This window comes from Thalassophryne amazonica, chromosome 15 (assembly GCF_902500255.1).
Source record: "Thalassophryne amazonica chromosome 15, fThaAma1.1, whole genome shotgun sequence".
NCBI classification, from domain to species: Eukaryota; Metazoa; Chordata; class Actinopteri; order Batrachoidiformes; family Batrachoididae; genus Thalassophryne; species Thalassophryne amazonica.
Window position 1 is genome coordinate 15,974,104 of NC_047117.1, and position 26,729 is coordinate 16,000,832.

The 26,729-nt window shown below is 41.5% G+C and overlaps 1 protein-coding gene across 3 annotated transcripts in view; it reads left to right on the plus strand.

Annotated features, from left to right (window-relative positions):
- LOC117525539 (protein kinase C beta type) overlaps positions 1-26,729 on the plus strand; it is a 77,907-nt gene that overhangs the window by 29,711 nt on the left and 21,467 nt on the right. For all 3 annotated transcript variants that reach the window (XR_004565085.1, XM_034187407.1, XM_034187406.1), the window contains exons 3-4: positions 21,439-21,521; positions 26,031-26,142. Coding sequence is in view for 2 of the 3 variants with exons in the window: in XM_034187407.1 (XP_034043298.1) it covers positions 21,439-21,521; positions 26,031-26,142 (195 nt within the window). In the remaining variant the exon portion in view is untranslated. The remainder of the gene's footprint in view (positions 1-21,438; positions 21,522-26,030; positions 26,143-26,729) is intronic.

Here is a 26,729-nt window from a genome sequence, read left to right on the forward strand (position 1 = left end):
CCGGTTCCTCAGAAAGACAGCTGCAACAACGTATTCACTGAAACAACGTTCGTAGTGATAACACTCAGGCTGAGAACGTTACCTCCTAAGGTAGACGATATCTCGGCAACAAGGTGGAGATGACGTCCGGTCTTTATGGAGTGGGATGATGGAAGTGTAGATGGGTGATAGCTGTCAAGAGATAATGAGTGACAGCTGTCACCCCCGGCTGTGTCCGTGGTGGCAGCGCCCTCTCGTGCCTGAAGCCCGCACTTCAGGCAGGGCGCCCTCTGGTGGTGGGCCAGCAGTACCTCCTCTTCTGGTGGCCCACACAACAGACGTCTCGGCAGCGTCCCGGATGTGATGACAGTTTTGCGTAGGGCTAAATTTTAGCTGTAAATTTGTCATTTTTAAATGAAGATTTCTCCATTGAATAACAGATCTGGGCTTGCAGATTTACTTTACTACATTCAGAAGGATCTTATGTGTAAATATGTCATTTTTTGGTCCAAAGATCTGACTGCATTTATTTCAGTGCAGGTCTACTTTAATGGTACTGATTTCATATTTCAGTGATGTTGTTAAGTAATGATTTCTTTAAAAAATGGGGGGTTAACAGTGATTTAAATCAGCTGATGTAAATCACACCAACTCTGAGTACAAGTTATACAGTGATCTGTCAAAAATACTGTATTTTCCAGAGAACAATTCCTGTCAAAAATGCCTCTTGAAGAGGAAATAAACACATAAGTTGTACAGGAGTCACTGTATTAACTGTTTAATTTTGGTTTGTTGTGCATTGTTGTAGTTTACTTTTTATTATTTGGCATTTATTCTTTTATTTTTGGAATTTGCAGCTTCTCCATTTGAATAAAAAATTTCTCCGGTGAAGCGCCCCCGTCCCGCACCCAAGAAGCCTCTATGCTCTAAATTTCAGGGGAGAGCACTGCACAGGCATGCAACATGTTGACAGTTGTATTGGATTAAATTGAACTGGAACTGTTCAAAGCTATTTTGAATCACATCAGGAGATCACAGACATTGTGCCTGGTCTTCACACCTACAGGTCTTCCGGTTCCTGCTAGACTGTGGCGTGTAAGCATTCTCACCCTCAAAAGTTACACATTGTCCGTCAGTGTTTGACTCCATCAGTGCTGTGCCCTGTTACGTATTTGAGTTTCATGGATTCACTTTCTAGGTGGAGATGGGGGTCAGATAGTTTCATTTGGAAAAGTTTGCACCTTGACTCTGATCAGCTCAGAATCAGCACCTCTGTCTCTGAGGCCGCATTCTTATTGAGTGGTGTGGGTTTGTCATTTTCAAATAACTCCAAATGTTTAGTTGAATGAGACTTTTTAATTTTAGTTATTATTTGGCCTGAGGAAGCATTGACTTTTTATTAATTCAATTTCAGTTCAATTTATTTCATTTGTATAGCTCCAAATCAGAACAAAGCTGCCTCAAGGCGCTTCATACAAGTAAGGTCCAACCTTACCAACCCCTAGAGCATGCACACAGGCGACAGTGGTGAGGAAAATCTCCCTCTGACGATTTGAGGAAGAAACCTCAAGCAGACCAGATTCAAAGGAGTGACCCACTGCTTGGGCCATGCTACTGGCACACTTGACAATACAAATGTACAGGAAATTGTGGGAGTCCATGCTGGTGTCCAGGATGAGAGGCTTGCAGAAGAAGACACCCACTCCCACTTCTGACTGGAGCCACACATCAAACGAGAGAGAAAGGTGATCGCCGGCCGCTAGCCCCAAGCTTCACTAAAAGACCCAGACTTTACATAAAGTTGAGGCTGTGACCCGCTCTGTTTATTAATGAAATGAAAAACAAGGGTGCAGCCAAAGGGACTTATTAAAAGACTGTAGGAGGCAGGAAGTGTGTGCACGTGAGGTTTTGAGGTTAGCTGTGACTTCACCCACTTGCTTGATACACATTCTCAGGCCGTGCATGCTAACATCCCTAAGATGTCTTGTAAATAACTTCAGAGCTGTTGTCTTGTTACAAAAACAGTGTTTTTAGATTTAGGAGTTTTATTTCTTTGCTAACTTTTCCAAAATATATGACAAACATATTGGTATATTTTGTAGGGTTTTCTGTCATCTTGGTTTATTTTGTTTGCGCGAGCAGCCAGCTGACATCGCACTGCTTTCTTTACCTCGATTGGCAGTCGCCGTGCCCTTCCCAGCATCTTCAAGAAGCTCAGGGGAAGCTCCATGTGAACTCTGACATTGCTACCAAATGTAGGTCATGGCGTCCGATCACTTGAATTTCGACCCATCAGGGTTTGAAATTCTAAATTGTTTTCAGACAGTGAGAATTTTGATCATATTGGCAATATAATATTATGATTCTCTTATTTAAATTCTAAGTAATAAAATTATAGTGGTGCCAAAGGATTTTGTTTATTACTTTTAAAAAACCCCAAAGGCTATACAGCTTTAAAGTTCACCTTTTCATTTAGGGTAACGCATCACTTACAGACACTCATTCATTCATTTTCTCAACCCACTTATTCCAATTGAGAGTCATGGAGCTTATCCCAGCAGTCACAGTGGGTTGAGGGGTTCACCCTGGACAGGACAGCAGTCTAACACAGGGCCACATATCGACAGGCAAACACAAGCACACCTACAATCATCATTTACATTTTATGTCAAATAGTATTTGTCAGACTAGAGAGAAAAAAGTGTTTATTTTCGCAGCTCCAAGTTGTCATGCTGTGGATTGGATCTAGCCACTGGTCGAACTGTAATCCTGGTCACTCATTGATTGACTGCTGAAATAGTATCTTTGTTATTGATTTAATGTCATGCAGCCCAAATCAAGATCAGAGATTACCGTAAGATTAAATTCTCTATGGTTGAGCAACAAGCACATTTTTCCACAGTTATTTCTCGTTGTAGGAAACTGAACATGTAATGTTGTTCTCTCAAGAAATCAGACAGAATATGTGAGTGGTTGTAAACCAGAATAGAAATAGATTCATAAACTGACATGACAGAGTTTTTAATGAGCAAATAAAACCCAATTGAAATGAGCTAAAACTTTAATGCTTAGGGATTGTTTGATTGTAGGTCTTGGTTTTTGGTTTTGTTTGTATTTTGAAGAGGGAGAGGGGTGCACTGGATGTTATCTTCATAGCGTTCAAATATCTAAAAATTCTCAACTTTTTTCTGAAGTCATCAGTTTATTCTTTTTTTCTTTTTTCTTTTTTTTATAACTGAGTCACTTTATGAAGTGGTTGCTTTGTTTTGAAATGGAGGGTAAAGTTTCAGAGCAGTTGTCATTTAAATGTTCAAGTGTTTCTGTCAGTCTTTTTTTGAATTAATTTTTTTCATTGATTCACCTCAACATATTTTGTAAAGCATCAACCAAGAATCTGCACTGTTCGGTAATTTTCATCTGAGTGCCCTGTCTTGATAATTTGTGGCACATGGTCTAAACTGCACAGTGCAAGTGCATTTGATGAATGTCCAACTCCACATTGCTATTAAAAGGGCACAGACATGACGTACAAAGTACGGTGTTGGGATGCAAAGGGGATGTATTTCCTTTTTTCAAAGTACCACAAAAGCACTGAAGTCATCCTGAACGTAGTGACTGCTGTCAGACTTAGATTAACACTTGATGCATCCACCTGTGGACCACCATCAGTCCACGCTGCGTGGGCATAAGGTGCAGCTTGTTATGATAATTTTGAGGAAAAACTTCAGACCCGAGTTCCTGAATGAATGGAAAAATAAGAATGTATGAAGACTCTGCATCATGACACATTGTCTGCAGCTCTGTTTAATATAAAATGTAAAAACTGTACTGACTCAGATGTTGTGGGCTGTGTCTGCTGCGCTCTGATGCAGACATGGAGTTTTTATTTGTACTCATTTAATTAATTTATTTTTAATTAGTGTTGGATTATGTGATGAGTTGTTTTTTTTTTTTTTTTTTTTTTTTGTGTGTGTGTAAAACCTGGAGTTCTTATGCGTCTTGATGTATTATCAACAGCCTTTGTTTTGTACCCTAAAACTACGAGGTCTATGAGAAAAGTATCTGACCTTTTTATTTTTTTCAAAAAATATATGGATTTGAATCATGTGCGCTTGCATCAGCCAAGCTTGAACCTTCGTGCGCATGCGTGAGTTTTTTCACGCCTGTCGGTTGCGTCATTCGCCTGTGGGCAGGCTTTGAGTGAGCACTGGTCCACCCCCCTCGTCGGATTTTTATTGTTTAGGAATGGCGGAACGACTGCCGCTTTGTTCCATGAAAATGTTTTCAAAAACTCTGCCAGACAGCCAGATGGAAACCATTTGGAAGATTCAGATGGTTTTCGATAAAGATTCTGTCGGTATCACACGGATTAAGGACCATTAAAACTGGATTAAAAACGGCCCACGGCGGCGGAGGGTGCACCGCGCCCCAAGCGGCCATCGACAGGGTGGAACGAGCAGATCACTTCCAAATTTAAGGCTCTGTTGATGCAGGACGTCGTGTGACTAGCAGAGAAGTTTCAGAAGAGGTTGGGATCAGCACTTTATCGGCATATTCCACTGTTAAAGGAGATTTTGTAATGAAAGACGTGCGGACGGATTCGCGCATCGGGAAGCAGCCGCTCATGGCGCGGGACAAACGACACCTCCGTGTTGGAAGTCTCACAGGACAAGTTGGAACATGGCCAGCTGTTAAACAATTTCTCGAATACTCACTCGACTGAAAAGCCACCGAAAGCCATCTGAATCTTATGAATGGTTTCCAACACGGAGGTGTTGTTGCTGCGTCCCGACGCGCAAATCCGTCTGCACGTCTTTCATTACAAAATCTCCTTTAACAGTGGAATGTGCTGATCCCGACCTCTTCTGAAACTTCTCTGCTAGTCACACGACATCCTGCATCAACAGAGCCTTAAATTTGGAAATGATCTGCTCGTTCCAGCCTGTCGATGGCTGCTCGGGGCTCGGTGCGCCCTCCGCTGCTGTGGGCCGTTTTAATCCAGTTTTAATGGTCCATAATCCGTCCGATACCGATAGAATCTTCACCGAAAGCCATCTGAATCTTCCAAATGGTTTCCATCTGGCTGTCTCGCAGAGTTTCTGAAAAAATTTTCATGGAACAAAGCGGCAGTCGCTCTGCCATTCCTAAACAATAAAAATCCGACGAGGGGGGTAGACCAGTGCTCATTCAAAGCCTGCCCACAGGCGAATGACGCAACCGACAGGCGTGAAAAAACTCACGCATGCGCACGAAGGTTCAAGCTTGTCTGATGCAAGCGCACATGATTCAAATCCATATAGTTTTTGAAAAAAATAAAAAGGTCGGATAGATTTCTCACAGACCTCGTATATATGGTACCTGTTAAACTGCGCTGAAAGTACGGACCCTTGTTAACACACCAAATATTTACATAGAGAAAAGTTGTTGGATAGTGTTAATGTGTAAAATCTTAGTCAGGGCACCTTTTAAGGAAGACAATATATTGACTTTAGAGATCTCTTTAGACTTTAGAGAACTCCTGGTAGATTTAGTGTTTGAATTTGCTCACATTTGTGAATTGCTTCCTTTGACAATTAAACGTTTGATGTGGGATTCACTTTTGATACAAATCCTTGTGATGATACCCTTCTGTCCAAATGAAAGAAAGATGACCGTTGTCATGTTCGTTGGTGGAATGTCACAACAGGAGATTGCTCAAGCATGCCATGTCACTATTTGGACGTTGTGGAGTTGACGCAACAATACAGGCACCACGATTGACCGACCACATGTAACTACATCTCAGCAACATCTCATCTTCCCCCGCAGCCTTGACATCTCTTCCTTCCTGGAACAAACCAGAGGCCGTCACAACTACCAGTTCAGCCAGTAAGAAGCTGCTTTAAATCATCCAGATTTGTGCATCAAACAGGGGACACTTAAGTTTAGAAATATGAAAATAACTGTGCAACAATATAATTTGTCAGAATATTTAAATTTGCAATGAATGAAATCAAGTGACATTAAATCTTATACAAATAATGAATGTTTGAGTTCAGTTGTACAAACATTTCATACGATTCAACTCTGCTTTGCCTCGTTGAATGGTGTGTTCCAGCTTTCACCGCATGAAATATTCGTACAATTCGCACAACAAAAAACATGTCCGTGTTGGAAGTCTCACAGGACAAGTTGTGACATGCCCAGCTGTTACACAATTTCTCGGATACTCACTTGACTGAAAAGCCACCGAAACCCGTCTGAATCTTCCGAATGGTTTCCACCTGGCTGTCTCTCACAGTTTATGGAAAAATTTGATTCGCGCAGCCATTTTCCTGAAAATGAAAATCCGATGAGGGGGCTGGACCAGTGCTCACTCAAAGCCTGCCCACAGGCGAATGACGCAACCGACGGGTGTGAAAAAACTCACTTATGCGCACAAAGTTTCAAGCTTGGCTGATGCAAGCGCACATGATTCAAATCCATATAGTTTTTAAAAAAAATAAAAAGGTCAGATAGTTTTCTAACAGACCTCGTATAACGGCTAAAATAGATCCTTGTCATTTGATATTTTATTAATGTGTAAACAACAGAAAAGGGACTTAGATTTTGGTGTTCCACTGCTGCTAAAGTCCAAATTGTGATGTGTAGTGTGGTGATGCTGTGCACTGACTTTGGACTTCCATTTAAAAAAAAGACTTTGTGTAGTTTGTGGATTTGTGTGTGTGTGTTACAAGAATTAGCAGCATCAGTTAGCTCAATCAAATCATCTTCTCGGTAGAGTTGTCCCCCACGCATGCACACACAATGGGGTTGCCGCTTGTGCGCGCGTGTACTACCAAAAAAAGGACTGTGTACATCCTCAGTGCAACAAAAAAAAATCACGTCTGAAATTTGTACAGCTTTTCATTCTAACTTCCTGCTAACAGCCTCCAGACAGGGCAGTGGATTTGTTTTGTGTGTGTGCGCGCGTGCACATGCATGTGTGTGTGGGCGCGCGCGTGCATGTGGTGATGATTTTTGTGATGATCACACCAATAAAAACGGTGCTTTGAAAGTCAGCACAGTGTTTCAGGACCTGATCGATCAGGTCATCTGATGATCGCACCAACAGCAACGACGCTTTAGTTTAAAGCGCCTCAGCGCTTATTCAGGTTTGATCAGACCTGATCGCGTTTGACTGGTGCTTTAAAAGTTTAAATCATCACAGTGCTTCTGTCTGACCAGATGTGATCAGAGCACGACACCAGCGTCCTTTGATAAAATGCACCTGGAGCAGAAAAACCACCAAGGGTCGTGTTTTAAAATGCTTGGTTTCCAGCTACGGCAAGGAATTAAAAGTATTTTCAGATGTTGTTTTCCAAAATCAGACTTAAGTGAATACAGTGTTCCTCAGACTGTGATGGTGCATTGAACTGAGATGAACAGATAAAGCCCCTTTATATTTACTCTGTGTGTGAATGAAACAGTCTGTCCACATGAAACGGATCGCAAAGTTCTGAGTCCGCTGTGTCCCACCCACTAGAAAAGTAGAAAATATTGCCATTTAAACTCTCAAGCTGACTTAAAGTTTCTTGTCAGTATTCTAAAGAGAGAGAGAGAGAGAGACAGTGAGCGCTGTGTCTCTACTCCCCCCCCCCCCCCCCCCCAGTTCTGCTGATTCTGTTCTTTGGATTTCTGGATTTAGGAGTTGAGGTTCGATTACCCTGTTCTGAGCACACACACGTTCACCAGTTCAATCACCTGTTGTAAGCACGCAGAGGCGCTGTGGGCTGCGTGATCATGCAGCCACACATGTGCTACATCTGTTCTCCAGCTGATTCATTCTGGATGCACACACTCAGTTTGTGTATGTGTACAGTAGCGCTGTGTTGAGCAGACTTGCTTAACACCCATGTGCTTTCTATATCCAGCGCTCTACGCAGAAAAAATTAAACAGATTAAATTTTTTGCATCCTTCTCGCATACTGCTGCGTAGGGAGCAAAAACTCAAGAGTAGCGCTGCTTAAACTTGCATAACTTGGCGTAGACTGTACGCTGCAATACAGAATTCTACATTGACCCGGGCGTTGAAAGGGGCTATAGACCCCATAAACATTTCCTATGCATCGCTTGCTCTCAGTGAGCGAGGACCCAGAGGTATGGAGGTGAGATAAGTGAATGGCTCAGTACCTTCCCCACATAGAACAGAATAGACTTTGTCATTTTACGGGGTGGGGGGGGACTACAAAATTGGGGTGCTCCTGCAGAGCTACTGTACACCACAAAAAAAAATCCAAGTCATCTTATACACCACAAAAAAAATGTTGAAATATGAAAAATGTACTGTATATAATATAAAGTTCAGTTTAAAAAGTATCTGTAAACATTTAGGGCAGTGATTGTAAACACTGAGAAGCACCGAAGCCAGTGCTGTTAAGGTGCTAAAGGTGGGAGGAGGTAGATTGGATTGATTGTTGTCTGGGGTGTGGGGGTGTGGGGGTGCTTATGGGAGTAGGTCTGTGGATGAGTGTGTGTGTGTGTGTGTTTCCATGGATGTTTGCAATATATATATGGCCCAGGGGAAGAAGCTGTTTGTGTGGGAGTTTGTTGACCTGTAGCATCTCCTGGAGGGCAACAGGTCAAATGAGGTAGGCAGGGTGTGAGGGGTCTCCTGTAATTGGCCTTGGTTTTCCTAAGGCAGCAGGATGTGGAGATGTTTTCCAGAGTGTGCAAAGGGTAGCCAGTGATCTTTAGGGCAGTGTTTATGACCCTCTGCACCACCTTTCTGTCCTTGGCAGTTAAACCTCAAATGACCAACTCCAGGAAGTCACTGAAAAAACTTTTAGTCTTGATCCAGGACAGTTGCAAGCCGGAACACACAGACTCATAACTCAATTTCTCAAGTGCTGCAATCAGGGTATCCCATGTTACCGCAAAAATGACATCACCTCTGAATTCAAAGTCAGTAAACCTTTCCTCAGAGACAAAGACACCAAAAGTGCTTGTTTCCAAAACCTGACCCAGCACCCTGTCCAGGCAAGCATTGAACATTGTATGACCCAGAACCCATCCTTGTGGAACACCAGAATTCACTGGGAAGAAGTCAGGGAATATGTACAACCCCTGGCAAAAATTATGGAATCACCGGCCTCGGAGGATGTTCATTCAGTTGTTTAATTTTGTAGAAAAAAAGCAGATCACAGACATGACACAAAACTAAAGTCATTTCAAATGGCAATTTTCTGGCTTTAAGAAACACTATAAGAAATCAGGGAAAAAAATTGTGGCAGTCAGTAACGGTTACTTTTTTAGACCAAGCAGAGGGAAAAAATATGGAATCACTCAATTCTGAGGAAAAAATTATGGAATCATGAAAAACAAAAGAACGCTCCAACACATCACTAGTATTTTGTTGCACCACCTCTGGCTTTTATAACAGCTTGCAGTCTCTGAGGCATGGACTTAATGAGTGACAAACAGTACTCTTAATCAGTCTGGCTCCAACTTTCTCTGATTGCTGTTGCCAGATCAGCTTTGCAGGTTGGAGCCTTGTCATGGACCATTTTCTTCAACTTCCACCAAAGATTTTCAATTGGATTAAGATCCGGACTATTTGCAGGCCATGACATTGACCCTATGTGTCTTTTTGCAAGGAATGTTTTCACAGTTTTTGCTCTATGGCAAGATGCATTATCATCTTGAAAAATGATTTCATCATCCCCAAACATCCTTTCAATTGATGGGATAAGAAAAGTGTCCAAAATATCAACGTAAACTTGTGCATTTATTGATGATGTAATGACAGCCATCTCCCCAGTGCCTTTACCTGACATGCAGCCCCATATCATCAATGACTGTGGAAGTTTACATGTTCTCTTCAGGCAGTCATCTTTATAAATCTCATTGGAACGGCACCAAACAGAAGTTCCAGCTTCATCACCTTGCCCAATGCAGATTCGAGATTCATCACTGAATATGACTTTCATCCAGTCATCCACAGTCCACGATTGCTTTTCCTTAGCCCATTGTAACCTTGTTTTTTTCTGTTTAGGTGTTAATGATGGCTTTCATTTAGCTTTTCTGTATGTAAATCCCATTTCCTTTAGGCGGTTTCTTACAGTTCGGTCACAGACGTTGACTCCAGTTTCCTCCCATTCGTTCCTCATTTGTTTTGTTGTGCATTTTCGATTTTTGAGACATATTGCTTTAAGTTTTCTGTCTTGACGCTTTGATGTCTTCCTTGGTCTACCAGTATGTTTCCCTTTAACAACCTTCCCATGTTGTTTGTATTTGGTCCAGAGTTTAGACACAGATGACTGTGAACAACCAACATCTTTTGCAACATTGCGTGATGATTTACCCTCTTTTAAGAGTTTGATAATCCTCTCCTTTGTTTCAATTGACATCTGTCATGTTGGAGCCATGATTCATGTCAGTCCACTTGGTGCAACAGCTCTCCAAGGTGTGATCACTCCTTTTTAGATGCAGACTAAGGAGCAGATCTGATTTGATGCAGGTGTTAGTTTTGGGGATGAAAATTTACAGGGTGATTCCATAATTTATTCCTCAGAATTGAGTGAGTCCATATTTTTTTTCCCTGTGCTTGGTCTAAAATAGTAACCGTTACTGACTGCCACAATTATTTTTCCTGATTTCTTATAGTGTTTCTTAAAGCCAGAAAGTTGCCATTTGAAATGACTTTAGTTTTGTGTCATGTCTGTGATCTGCGTTTTTTCTACAAAATTAAACAACTGAATGAGCATCCTCCGAGGCCGGTGATTCCATAATTATTGCCAGGGGTTGTATATAGAGGCAGACTATGTTGATGTTCAGCAACTTGTTGAGGACCCTGCAAATTTTCAAGGATTAGCTTGAGAGAGCAGCCTGATCACCAGAATTACTGTCAAACAGTTTACGAAAATCAGCATCGGCTGCAGAGACGCACTGCCATTATTCAGTGAGTTCTTGCAGTGATATTTACATACATATAGATGGTCACTAAAGCCCTGGTCCCACAGAATAATGAAGGATGAATAATGAGCCACGTAGTATGTTTTTTTTTTTGGTACGAGTCCAGTTATTCAACAATCGTGGGAGAATAGTGGCTCTGAGAGGCTCTTACAGGCAAAATCTTCGGCTAACGAGGCTCATCTCTGAGCGTGGCACTAATTTCAAGAAGTTCAAAATTTTGCAACAACAGCGTGTGGCAGTTTGTGTACGAGGGACTACGATGACAAACAAGGATTTTAGAGGCATGTTTGTGATGAGGACGAGGCTGTTAAAAGCCCATTATTCGAGCACCTGGTGGCTACCAGGACTGGACAGGCTATTTTCGACAGGCTCAGCCCTCTTGTGCACTACAATCCCACCTGCCTCTTGCACCAGAGGCTGTATATAAAATAATTATTTTGTAGCGGACTAATCATTTTCTGTCAGAACTTGGATGTTGAAAACACCTCTCATCACTTCTGGAACCATGCAGGACATTTGGAGCTTTTTTCCTGTCTCTCTCTCATGCGTTGAGGTGGAGAACGTATTTGGAACAGCTTAAAAAGGTAAGTATTTGTAATGTTTATATTGTAATAGCTTGGTAAAACAGTTGCATGGTCATTCCTTCTTTATAAGTAGCTGTAAAAGTATGTTTATGATAGATTTAACATCTTGTTTTAATGGGTCAGATGAGTATGTGCGCACAAGTGCAATGACTTGCACTCAAGACGAGCATTTATGTAAAACGCCAGCTCGCAAAAGAGTGATTTTGCAGACATTAAAAGCCCCTTCACACATAGTGCAAAGTTTGGTAGAATACGGCGGTGAATATCCTGGTGTGAGGTTTTGTGCATGCGATGGTGTCTTTCGAGCAGGAACACAGTGTGAGGTGCACAACATCGCACTACTGATGTAGAAGAAATAAAACATAAAAACCAGCTGGTACCTGTGGAACTACATTGCGCCGCTTGTATGGAATAAATAAAAATAAAAACATGCCACTCATTGGATTCATACCTGCATTTTACTGATTGCCAGCCTGAAACTTTACCGCTGAGCTACTATCAAACAGTGCGGGGAAAATGCCTGAAATCAACAAAGAGTTGGATGTATTTAAAAAAACAAAAAAAAACAAAAACCATACACCATCAAAAAATACACACCATTTTATATTGAATCCCTCTTATCAAGTGGACAATACAAATATGATCTGTCTGCTCCTCTGTAGATGACCCATGGTCACAGACATACAGTCATGAAATGACATGAATGAGAAGCAGTTCGCTCTTCTCATGTCCACATCTGCTGGCGCGTGTCCAGCCGGCCCTATGTGCGTGTCCTGCCCCACGTGTGTCTTGTGGATGTCGCACCAGAACTGACATCGCGTCATATGGAACAGAGCTCACTTGGGTGACATGAAAGTCAGATCACCTGCTGCGTGTTCTGATCTGATGGTCCATTTCATCCTGGGGGTAGCCTGTCAATGTGCTGTAGCGAGGGAGTGCGCACGCTGCAGCCCACAGCATATATCGCCACAGCGATAGGTTTTTATTTATGTCCACGTGATGACAGTAAACAGACACGTGCGTCACGGTGCCCAGTTGTTAGTCCATGTCCGTCCAAACACAGTACGTGTTGTCCAGCTCTGATGTCCAGAATGACAGATCTCCACAGCGGCTTCACTGGGCGGACACACCTTCTGTCAGTTCAGCGCACACACCAAAGCCACACTCATGGGGAACTTAGATAAATTTCACTGCCAGCACGACAGTGATTGTCTGCAGGCTGTTGTCGTGCCCAGAGTGCAAATTGCCACACATTTTCTAAGTGCCAAACAAGCGGTGTTAGATGTTCATGCGTGTCAGCTGGAATTTGGCCGACACCTGCCGCGAGAGGGATCGACGGGCTCGCACAACGCGCACACTGTCTTTCAGCCACTCGTGTGCACAAATAGTTATAGCAACAGGTGTACGAGGCGTTTGAGGCAGGGACGATTTTGCATGTTTTGCACACGATTCCTGCTTCATGTGCACTTAGACCAAACTTCGCACTTTGTGTAAAGGGGCCCTAACGGACGAACACAAAGTTGGATCGCGGTGTCAAAATGACTGTGTTTAAGGCCCTGGAAGAAATAAAGCCAGCAAAGCCGTGGAAGAAATAAAGCCAGCGAGAAGAAGCGCAGAGGTGACTGTCCAGGAACGCAGAACGTCAGAGTGCAAATGAGCGATTTTGCAGACATTAACGGACGAACACAAAGTTAAAAGTTGGATCACAGTGTCAAAATGACTGCAAAACTACTGAAGAAATAAAGCCAGCAAGAAGGAATGCAGAGGCGACTGCCCAGGAACCCGTGGTTTGGTTCTAGCTGTTCTGGTGCATTTAATGACTCTGGAACACAGGTGAACAGCAGCCTGACGCACCGGCCGGACTGTACTGGAGTGTCTATTTTTGGACTGCGTTTAAAAAATGTGACATCTTGAATGGATGCTGTGAATTAAAAACCCACACTTTAAAGGGATCAAGTGTGGGAGGGCTGGAGAGTTGGACCAAGCCCATGCCTAAACTTGCACCAATGCTGCGTTACACGGCGCTACATGGATCATATGTGGCTTGACATGGATCATATGCAGCGACACGAGCCATTCGAAGCTGGACGGGGCTCAAATGACAGGTTGGCCGGGGCTCACTGGAGTCTGATACCTGGCACATCTGGGGTACAGAGAGGTGCCTTAGTAACAGATATGTGACGGCTTAAAACGTGGCTCATTCTTCGAATAATCACTGACACACCCATGCATGGCGCATTATTCAATCAATCAATCAATCAATCAATTTTTTTATATAGCGCCAAATCACAACAAACAGTTGCCCCAAGGCGCTTTATATTGTAAGGCAAGGCCATACAATAATTATGTAAAACCCCAACGGTCAAAACGACCCCCTGTGAGCAAGCACTTGGCTACAGTGGGAAGGAAAAACTCCCTTTTAACAGGAAGAAACCTCCAGCAGAACCAGGCTCAGGGAGGGGCAGTCTTCTGCTGGGACTGGTTGGGGCTGATGGAGAGAACCAGGAAAAAGACATGCTGTGGAGGGGAGCAGAGATCGATCACTAATGATTAAATGCAGAGTGGTGCATACAGAGCAAAAAGAGAAAGAAACAGTGCATCATGGGAACCCCCCAGCAGTCTACGTCTATAGCAGCATATTCATGGCTTATTCATGGCTTATTATTTGGTGGGACTGAGGCTTAAATTGCACACAGTATCAAACTGTCAAATCAAATCCCTCTTGACATAATCTTGGTTAGTTTAACTTGCACCAAATGGATCAGTGCTTCTTGATTCTATAAAGTACTTTCTTTGGGTTTTTTCTCCCCCTCCCCCTCCCCTCATAGCGTTTGTTTTTTTTTTTTTTGCTACCTTAACAGTTTTTGTACTTCATTCTTACTGAAGATGTCCACATAATGTCAACTGTGACCGGAAACACATAATCATAATACTGGCAGTTTTTGTTTTGGATTGGATCAATTTGTTGTTGCGCTGTCTGTCGGGGGGGGGGGGGGGGGTCTATAGACTCTGGGCTTAGTCTAGTTGCTAGGCAAGAGAATGAGGACCTCCTCAGCAGGTCACTGGGCCTGTCTCTGGCATGCGCATGTGCACATTGCTATTCATGCACAGGTGTGTGTATCTGTGGCCGTTGTCAGAGCAGATTTTCAAACAGTGAGCTGAAGTGTGAACGCGTCCTTTACTGTAATTTTTGCTGCTCCACTTCTCTCTTTTAAGGCTTTGTGACACACTGCAAACACACAAATGGATTCTCCACCCCCTCACAGTGCCTCAAAAGCAGCTGTTCCACCATCGCTTCCTACACACACACACACACACACACACACACACACACACACACACACACACACACACACACACACACACACACACACACACACACACACACACACACACACACTTATCTGCCTCTTTGACTTTATCTCTCTTTGCACTCTTTTCCTCTCATCTTCACTCATCTTTGTCACCGTCTCGCTCTCTCTCTTTCTCACTCACTCCCTGACTCTCTTTTGCATACGTCTTTTTCAGTCGCTAGCGAGTCACTCTGTGTTGAGGCCTCAGGGCATAGTTTACACGAACAGAGGAAGACCTCCTTTTAGATCTGTTTATCGATGCGACCCACCCATCTCCTCTCCTGCACACACAAAATGCACAAACTTGAGGCCTCTGTTGCTTAACTCGTACAAACCCAGTTGCCACAGCACCTCATGAAAATATAAAGAGAATGTGAATAATTAAGATTAAACCAGGCCGTAATGTCATCCTGTGTGTTTGTGCGAGTGTTGCTTTGCCAGTTTTCGCTCCTACTGAGTCTTGTTGCAACATAGCTTCTGTTTTTATAGTGGATGAATAAATTAATTAATTTTATATTCTTTATTGTGACGTCCATCTAAGGGAGCTGGGCTCACATGCACTTATTAGACACAGCTTGTAACTGATCACGGTTGAGTTGCATGGACTGCCCCCCTCTCCCCCACAGTTTGGAATGCATGTGAACCGCAGATTAATTGCAAAGTTAACTTAAGTATAATTTTTGTGTCATGACGACTTCTTTTTAATGTGAAAGCTTTGTTTATTTCAGTGCATTCATGGTAACAATCACACTGAGTGGCCATAATAATATTAATCATATTTTATTATTTTGAAAAATTCTATTATTTAATCATAATAATTTACTTTTTGTAATATTTAAAAACAAAGGAATGCAGTTTGAACAATGTTGACTTTGAAACCAAGATTGGTTTTGACATTTTTTTTCTGAGCCCATTAAATTGAGCTTGCACAGCCAATCTGGCTGAAATTCCACAGCTATGGCCAGAACACTTAGTGCAATCTCGTTGTAATAAATAACTCCTGAAAATTAGTATCTGTTTTCAGATGACTTCCATCTTGCTGGCAGTCTGCAGATTTCATGCATGTAAAAAGTTTGTTTTTTTTAAATGCTGATCTGAAAAAAAAAGAAAAAAAAAAAAGATCCAATCCATGGCTTAAAAATCCTTATCTGATCTGAATTGTGGGTTTTGGGATCCATGATACCTTTTGACACAACAACTACAGAAGAGCAAAATGACAATATGCTAAGAAATTAAGCAGAGCTGCAATTATTACAATGTTGGTTGGATCCTGTCACATCTGTCCAAAAATGTGGCATGAACAGAAAAAAAAAAACATGCCACATCTATCTGGGTTACATTTATTTCTGAAATGTAGTGCTACTGCTTCGTGCAGAAAGAAGCAAGATGGATGTGTTCATCCCATATGTATTTATTTAATTATAAGGCAAATGTCATGTTAGCAAGCAGAAGTTAATATACCAATTAATGTTACTGTACAAGGCACACTAGACTCCAGAACAATGTTAGGTAATGCAGGTGTTGCAAAGGTTTCAGTGTGTTGAGTTCACTATCACTAATTTGAAGTAGTAATGAAGGTGTTGGTATCATCAATAGCCACATGCTCCATCCATTCTTTTATTCTGGTTTTACTTTTATGTTCTGTCTTATGTTTCTTCCTGTATTTGTCCTTGTACTGGGTGTTATGTTTGTCCCCATGGCTGCTAACTTACCTTGTTAGCTAATGCTTGCACAAAAATGAGCACCATTGGGTGAGTGCAGAGATGAAGGCACACTGCACAGTGTTCAGCAGGTGGCAGACAAACCACATGTAAAGTCAAACAAAAGTTGTAAAATCCATCCAGCATCCATCAACCACCCAGAAGATGGCAGATACCTCCTATGGGATATTACACAGGAAAAACAAAGTTATTTTTTCAGTTGATCTAGTGTATCAAAGTTCATTTTCATCTAATCACTTGATCCACATTATATGTTCTTTTAATTTGACAAGTTACAAATTTATAGCATTTATTGTGTTTAAGTTATTCCTTTCACAACCTGGCTGGGTTGGACTAATCCACCCATCCACTCACTCATCTAGATTTTCCTGTACAAGCTCTATGGTGTTACCCATATGGGGAACATCACAAAATTGTCAGGCTTGGTGGCCCTCAGCTTTGGCCCAGCCTCCCGCTTGGCCTCTAGACTGGTTGATGTTGTGGATTTACTCCCTATGAAAGTGTACGCTAAGGAAAACTGTTATGTAATATATATATATATATATATCACAAATTAGCCTTTCTGTCCATCATTTACCTGTATTTTGGCATGCTTGGCACCAGAAAGTGTTGGATCCAAAAGGATCCAAAAAGGCTAGGACCAAAAGTTATATTGGATCGGTTCCCACTGACCAATAGCGTTAGAGCTTACTGCCAACAGCTCGCCAATCAGAGCGCGGCATGCGAAGGTCAGGAAGTAGCTGACAGATGCTGGTTGAAAAAAATGGCAACAAACATGTCAACAGCAGCAGAAAATCGTCTGCCAGTGAGGTTTGCTGAGTTCACAGAGGAGGAACTGGTGGAAATATTGAACTCCAAGGATGCCAAAAACACTAAGAAGGTAGACAAGCATGCTACTGACGTTTTAGAAGCATTCATCGCATCAAAATCGTCGGTCACAGCAATTGGAGCTGAATCAACAAACTGTCAGTGGACAGAACTTGACAGGCAAAGGATTTCAAAGTTGTTACGAAAATTTTACGCTGAGGTGCGGCTTAATTTGGGAGGGGGGTGGAGAACATAACAATTGATGGATGGCAAGTCGCCCAATATGTATGAAATACGCCTCGTCTAATATAACTTTTCTTCATCCAATATTTCTCTATATTGGACTCCTTACCATCCATTATTTGTATTATTTATTTATTTATATATACACACTCGAGATGTGACCCTAAAGCACAAAGTCTGGCTGCAGCACAGAATATTTCACACACTGATCTGCCATGAATACGCCACGCATACACCTTCTGTGTGAGAGTGGCTAGAGTCCCTAAGAGATGAGTGGTCAAATTAAAAAAAAAAAAAAAAAAAAGAAATACATTCTGATGCAGAATGAAACAAGCTCATGGATGTGGTTTCTTTTTGTTCTGACTGTGTGCAGTTTGACTGTGAATTGTCCAGTCATCTGAGCTTAGTTTCTCAATGTCAGCTGAATCAGTAATAGCAGCCCTGTTGAAGGTGACAAAATATACTGCTGCCAACCACGTACCGCTTTACATTCTTGTTTTACTGCTGTTAAAATTTGTTTGCTCGATTCAATGAATGAAATTAAAATTTTAAGTTCTATAGTGATTAAATTATAGTATGGTGTTATTCTAGCTTTTACAAGCATGCAGTGAACTCTTGTGTGTGTGTGTGTGTGTGTGTGTGTGTGTGTGTGTGTGTGTGTGTGTGTGTGTGTGTGTGTGTGTGTGTGTGACAATCATAGACTGTGTATATGTACTGGACAAACCCTCCATGACATCACCCATAGGATTGCTGAGGAGACCTGGAAGAGCTGTTTTGAAGCTAAAAAGTGATACTCTGGATGTTGCCATGTTTGCAGCACTTACTCTGGGTTTTCAGGTTTCATTCAGCCCAGGGTGGGATGAATGAAGCTCGAAAACCCCTCTATCTCAGGGTTACCAAACAAGCTAAAACTATCAGACTAACCTTGGTTCGTGTATTTTATTAAAGCATATTTTTTGGGGAATGGGTGGTCAGTCCAAGAGGAATAGGGTGCTTTTTTCTGAGACGTACATGTACTTACAAAGACCTGCATATTAACAGATTGAAATGCGGTGAACCCAGAAAGTATTCACAGCACTGCACTTTTTCCACATTTCCATATAGTGTGAACTCTAGCATAGTGTTCAAAAAAAATTTTTTTTTTTCAATTTTTGCAAATTCCTTTATAAATAATAAAAAAAACTAAGACATTACATGCACATTAGTATTCACACCCTTAGTTCAATACTTTGTTGATGCACCTTTGGCAGTAATTACAGCTTCAAGTCTTCTTTAATTTAATGCCACAAGCTTGGTGCGCCTATCTTTGGGCATGAAAAAAAACTTTTCATGTTGTCATTATGGGGTGTTGTGAGTAGAATTTAGGAGAAAAATGAATTTGTTCCATTTTGGAATAAGGCTGTAACATAACACAATGTGGAAAAAGTGAAGCGCTGTGAATACTTTCTGGATGCACCATAAATCGTATGGCAGATTAATCTATGCTGTTCACATGTATCCCGTATTAAAAGCTGTGGTTTTTTTTTTCACTGCATCTTAAATCTAATCCAGTCAACGGATTTGGCACATATTTCTTAAGACTGCACACATGGTTTGCTCGTAGGAGTTTGCAAAAAGCCTTTTTGCAAACTCCAAGCAGGCTTTCATGTGTTTTTTTTACTGAGAAGAGCCTCCGTCTGGACACTCTCCCATAAAGCCCAGATTGGTGAGTGCTGGTGTGATGGTTGTCCTGCTGGAACTTTCTCCTGTGTCCGCACAGGATCTCTGAAGCTCAGCCAGAGTGACCATCTGCTTCTTGGTCACCTTTCTCAACCAGTTCCCTTCTTCCCCTGAAAGCTCAGTTTGTGGCCAGGCAGTGAGTGTGGTTGTTTTAACATTTGCCCATTAAGAAAATAAAAATAAATAAGAAAAAATGTTAAAATTCAGAGCCTGCTTCATTAGTGGAACGCTTCAAGGACACAGAATTTTTGAAGCTTCACCCAGATCGGTGCCTTGATATAATCCCGTGCTGATGCTCTGCAGAAAACTCCCGTGACGTCATGACTTGATTTAGCTGTGACAAATTAATAGTGGGGTCTTACAGAGTCCATGAAGATACATGTCCTATAGACACAGTCAAATCTGTAAGTGCTTGGACAGTGACAGAATAGCTGCAATTTTTGCAGTTGTTTTTACACCACCACTTTAGAGTAAAGATGAAGCACTCTGTTTGTAGTGTTGATTTTCAGTTTTACTTCGAGATTTAACTGATATATCAGATTAAGCATTAAAGAATTGCAGCTGTTTTAACGCATTGTCCATTTATTGTCAGAAGCCCAAAGTGATTGGACAACTTATATATAAGAATTATTCTAAATACCATTCTTTACTTTCGCAGCCAGTTTTCTTCCAACAGATCAGGGGATGGATACATGAACATTTCCAAGGATGTGAAATGGACTTTGTGTCTGTTTATATCATACACTACGAAATACAAACAGTATAGTACTGTATGGAAAACCTTGAGGAGGCAGTACTCAAAATCCAGCTGCCCATGCAAGAAAGCGAGTAGTGAGGGAAGCCAAGACACCCACGACAACTCTAAAGGGGTTACAGTGGATGCAGTTAGAGAAACTACAGTATGCATAGTGCTGATGGAACAGACAAAAGCTGCACTATGCAGCTTTTGTCTGTTCCATCAGCAGTTATACAGTTTTATGGTGGAGTGAAACACAGCTCGATTTCCTTAAAGATGAATGAGGAATTTCAACTCGTTTGCCAGAAGTCGTGGGACATTTAAGCCTGAATATGATCTGTTTTTCTACAAGGAAAGGGATCATTGCTGGAGACCCTCCTGTCCTGTGCACCAACAGCATTTCCTGTATATTTGTTTTGTGAATTGTTTTGTAATTTATGTCTGTAGTATAGCCTAAGCAGAAGGTCACCCCTATGAGTCTGGTCTGCTTGAGGTTTCTTCCTCAGAGGGAGTTTTTCCTTACCACTGCTGCTCTGGGGGTTAGCAAGGTTAGACCTTACTTGTGTGAAGTGCCTTGAGGCAACTCTGCTGTGATTTGGCGCTATATAAATGAAAATAAATTGAAATTGAATTGAAAATTGAAAGAAAAAAATCATACGATGGCAGGCGGCTCTGTGTTGTTGGAGTTGGATTACCAGTAAATACATAGATCATAGTTTGATTCTAGATGTGCGCTCCAGGCCACCTGTCTGTATTGTTGGACAAGATATTTCATCTGCATGGTGTCAGCCCACCCAGCTGTCATTGGGTAGCAGTTTTGATTGGGGAACTGGAAACATGCTGTGTTGGGCTCACACCCCATCCAGGGGGAGTTGCAGACTTTCATCCTCTTCATGCTAAGGGATCTGGGGATAGGTACTGACACCAGTAGGCCTCAGGGCGCACGTACGACTTGAGAGAAGAGAAATGGTACACTGTGATTTTTACTGATTTGCACAACTTAAGTCAAAGCTGAATGAAGAAACCAGACAAATCAGCAGGTGTGGAGCTTTCTGCCATTTGGATCTGCAAACATGTGAATGTGCCTCTTGCAGCTTTAATGTTATGCACTGTAATTATGAGTTGTTCCACCATGGTGCTATTAAAATATAACATCATTAAAGCAATAAAACTAAATATAGATGTTGCAAACAAGGACTGAACAAATGGGAACTGCTGAAGTGTGAGTAGCCTATGCAACAACTAATGCAGCGTAATTGATGTATTATTGATCGGTCTTTGTTGTTATTCTGTAGCCTTGTTTGGTGTTGAAAATAAGCTTTATTTGATATTGTTTGTTTGTTTATTTTTGTATTTCTCCTTAGTGTGCTGTTTTGTGGTCCATAAGCGCTGTCATGAATTTGTCACATTCTCCTGTCCGGGAGCTGACAAAGGACCTGCCTCAGATGTAAGTAAAGAAACTGCACACTCTTGATAATTTAACATGAAAAATTACAATGTGACGAGTAAGAAGTGCATTTTGCTGAAACAAAAAAACAACAAAAAAAAAAACCACTCCCACAAGGTGGAATTCTAGTTGACACAATTGCACACACACATAATGACAGAAGAGATTTTGTATGCAGACCCGTCACAAATGTTAACCTACAAGAAGTACAAAGGTGCAGCATATGAAGATCTTTATGTCATAAGGGCAGGAGTGTGATCCAGATCTGCCTCAGAATTTTATCTGTTCTACCCTGGCCTAAGGACATCTCCCCACAAAATTTTATTAAAATGTGCCCTTTGCCTATTGAATGATCTTGGATAGAGATGACAGCTGCATAACCTCAGTTTATGTTCGTTTTCCACATGTGATTTATTTCTGGTTTGTTGAATATTATCCTCAGAAATCTTGATTAGAATTAAGTTACATGTGGTTGTTGGCATAGCTGAGTGGAGACACAATACATTTTGCAAAGAAAAGTAGCCTCTGCAGTGCTCTTACACCATATAGTGTGAACTCTATCATAGTGTTAAACAATTATTAGAGATTATTTATGCTGTGACAGAGTTGATTCAACTCTTCAGAGTGAGATAATTTGTACTTACTGCAGAATATATTTTACTTTGCAAAACTGAATGTGTAGAGCGGGTTTACCTCCAGCTCGAGACTGGACGCAACCCCAGCTACCCCGGTAGCCATAATCACCCATTTTTTTATGATGTTGAGGTGAAGGAAGGGGTTGATGGTAGAATTAGTGCTTGCATATCATCACGTAGTGCACCCCCACCACCACCACCACCACAAAAAATAACAACCCTAGACAAAAAAAAAAAAAAAAAAAAAATTGCACATTTACTTCTGGGTAGGTATCAACTTTATTCATACACAATATATGTCACAAGTACAGAAAAAATAAAATACAGATTAATATCATAAAGAACATCCACCGGTGATGACTTAATTTAGTTTTTCACTTCTACAAAATGAAGCATTGCACCATAATTCCAGTTTAAGATGCAGAGTCATTAGTGGACAGTGAGTTCATCTCAGCTCCTACAAACACTTTCACTGTCACATCAGCCTATTCAGCCTTGTTACAGTTACAGATTAACCTAAAGTGCATCTGCTTGATTTGATTATTAATTAATAATTACCAGGTCTGCATGGGATTTTTGTATAGCACTGAGTTCTTCTGTTTGTTGTTTTATTTATATATATATATATATATATATATATATATATATATATATATATATATATGTGTGTGTGTATATACACACACACTTGTTTTCATCACTTTGGAGGACATGCAGTGGAAACCTGGTAGAAAAATATACAAGCAAACAAAGCTGTCATCTCAGGTTAGCAAGAGTTATTCAGGCATGAAAACATGGATAGTACAAGAGAGGCAGAATTTTCTTTCTCCTTTTCAGGAAAGACAAACAAATAATGTTCACATGGTGCACAAGATCTTACGCTCTTGTTTCCTCTCACTTTTGTCATAGACATTTATGTGTGTGCATATACAGTGAGGAAAATAAGTATTTGAACACCCTGCACTTTTGCAAGTTCTCCCACTTAGAAATCATGGAGGGGTCTGAAATTTTCATCTTCGGTGCATGTCCACTGTGAGAGAATCTAAAAAATAAAAAATCCGGAAATCACAATGTGTGAATTTTTTTTTTTTTTTTTTTTTTTTTTTTTTTTTTTTTTATAATTAATTTGTATGTTACCGCTGCAAATAAGTATTTGACCCCCTACCAACCAGCAAGACATCTGGCTCACACAGACCTGTTAATTTGTCTTTAAGAACCCCTCTTATTCTGCACTCTTTACCTGTATTAATTGCACCTGTTTGAACTTGTTACCTGTATAAAAGACACCTGTTCACACACTCAATCAATCACACTCCAACCTGTCCACCATAGCCAAGACCAAAGAGCTGTCTAAGGACACCAGAGACAAAACTGTAGACCTGCACAAGGCTGGGATGGACGACAACGGGCAAGCAGCTTGGTAGAAGACAACAACTGTTATGTCATGCAAGATCTCACTTTGTGGGGTAAGGATGATTCTGAGAAAGCTCAGAACTACACAGGAGGACCTGGTCAATGACCTGAAGAGAGCTGGGACCACAATCACAAAGATTACATTAGTAACACATGATGCTGTCATGGTTTAAAATCCTGCAAGGCAGCAAGGTTCGCCTGCTCAAGCCAGCACATGTCCAGGCCCGTTTGAAGTTCACCAGTGACCATCTGGATGATCCAGAGGAGGCGTGGGAGAATGTCATGTGGTCAGATGAGACCAGAATAGAGCTTTTTGGAATCAACTCCACTTACCATGTTTAGAGGATGAGAACAACCTCAAGAAAACCATCCCAACCGTGAAGCATGGGGGTGGAAACATCATACTCTGGGGGTGCTCTTCTGCAAAGGGGACAGAACGACTGCACCGTATTGAAGGGAGGATGGATGGGGTCATGTATTGCAAGATTTTGGCAAACAGCGTCCTTCCCTCAGTAAGAGCATTGAAGATGGTCATGACTAGGTCTTCCAGCATGACAATGACCCCAAACACACAGCCAAGGCAACTAAGGAGGGGCTCTGTAAGAAGCATTTCAAGGTCGTGGAGTGGTCTGGCCAGTCTCCAGACCTGAACTCAATAGAAAATCTTTGGAGGGAGCCGAAACTCCAAACCTGAAAGATTTGGAGAAGATCTGTATGGAGGAGTGGACCAAAATCCCTGCTGCAGTGTGTGTAAACCTGGTGAAAAACTACAGGAAACGTTTGACCTCTGTAATTGCAAACAAAGGCTACTGTACCAAATATTAACATTGATTTTCACAGGTGTTCAAATACTTATTTGCAGCAGTAACATACAAATAAATTATTAAAAAAAAATCATACATTGTGATTTCTGGATTTTTTTTTTTTTTAGATTATGTCTCTCACAGTGGACATGCACCTAAGATGAAAATTTCAGACCCCTCCATGATTTCAAAGTGGGAGAACTTGCAAAATCGCAGGGTATTCAAATACTTATTTTCCTCACTGTATAATCTCTCCACCTAGTCCTGGGTCTTCCCCAGGGTCTCTTCTCAGATGGATGTGCCTGGAACACCTCCCTAGTGCACCAGCTCTGGATTGTCTGAAAGCATCTGGCTGTGTTAGTTAGTTCAGAATGGAGTAAATATGTTGGCCAAGTGATCTTCAGATGCAGCAGCATTATGCACAGGTAGACTGATAGCATTATAGCACACAGTGAGAGAAGATACATTTATAATGACCATCGGACGGATCTTACAAATTCTTGTATTTACAGATTCTTTGTGTGAGAACTTCCTCCATCAGCACCGTTGCTGGTTTTGCATCTTTTTCAGTTTAAGCCAGTTATGTTGGCGCAAGCGGGAAATGCCACTGAAGTTGGCTTTTGTCTCTGTGCAGCACTGGTAACTTGATGTGAAATAGTGGGAGTGCTGCATGTCATCCCACTGCTGGATTATTCACCATCGTTTTTGCGACGTTGGCCAAAAGGATCGCTGACCTACAGTGAGTGTTGCTGCGGCAAGTGCTGGACTTGACCTCTTGCCCTCCGTCCTGCTGATGTGTCAGTTCCTAATCACACGGACTCATGCACATGCACACGCGGGAATGTGCTGCTTCACATTAACCGGCCAGTATCTGTTGCTCTGTGCATGTTTGCGTGAGGATTTAAAGGATTTTGATGTCATGAACCTCTTATACTTTCGGGGATGACTGGGAGAGCTGGAGCTGATCCCATATTCCCAGTACTCACTGGTCAAGAGCCAACAGTGTGCAGCAGTGAGGTTGTTTGATGTTTATTAGTTAAAGGCTGTGGGAAGGGACGCTCATGGCGGAGCGCTAAAGCATGTACCACACAGCGCAGAATGTGGCTTGCAGCATCCCGAGGTTTGAATCCTGACCGGGCCAAGTCTTTGCTGCAGGTCTCTTCCTGTCTTTTCCTGTTTCTCTTGACTGGTGCAATATTAAAGGCTGGAAATGCCCAAAATCTGGGCGCACACACACACACACACACACACACACACACACACATATATATATATATATATATATATATATATATATATATTAAAGGGGAGGGGTGAGGAACTGACACATTTTGGAATTCAGCTACATCAATCTGAAAAAAGCATTTTTCAGATTCATATATTTTCTCAGTTCACCTTTGACCCACTCTCTGAATGTTTGATAATTAATTGTTTTTATTTTACTTCTTTAAAAGTAGTAAATGCAATGTAACATTCTGTAACTGAACAAAATCTCTTTTTACTTCATTCTTCTATATTTTAGTTTTTTCTTCTGTGACAACCTGAACTTTTAAATTGTGTCAAAGTACTAAAAACTAAGCTAAAATGTCTTTTCTTTTTTTTTTTAATTCTTAACACTGGGTTCCTTCTTGCTCTACTCTGTTTTTGTGCATCTGCAGGATCCTCGAAGTAAACACAAATTTCGGGTTCATACGTACTCCAGCCCCACCTTCTGTGACCACTGTGGCTCCCTCCTATACGGGCTGATCCATCAGGGCATGAAATGTGACCGTACGTACACCCATCTGTGCACATGAGACAAAGATCACACATTGTGAGCTTCATAAGAACAATAAAGGACCACACTGGTCATTTTGATGTCCAAGCACAAAATATAGAAATGTAGCTCTTGGACCAGGAAAACTCAATCCAGGGTACCATCAGTTCATGCTGGTATGACGTTAAAATCATCTTGCTGGTACTTGAAACAGTCTTCATAAAGGTGATTCATTAGAATGAATCTGGTGTTTGCGTTACGACTGTTTTGTAATAATATAAAAGAGTTGCATAGACTAGTTGATCTTAATGACTATGATACTCGGAGCAGTAATTCCTGGGACACTCCCTCCTCGGCTCCGTTCAGACAGGCATGATATTTACAGACGTTTGAAGAATCGTCCACTGTGATTATATAAAATAATTATTTTGCAATGGATAACGTATTTGTTCTCCAAATTTCTCTGAATTTCTCTGTTTCCAGTGCACGTTAGCCTCCGCCAGGGCTGCCCTTTGTCACCGGTTCTGTTCATTATTTTAATGGACAGAATTTCTAGGCGCAGCCAGGGTGTAGAGGGGGTCTGGTTTGGGAACCACAGAAT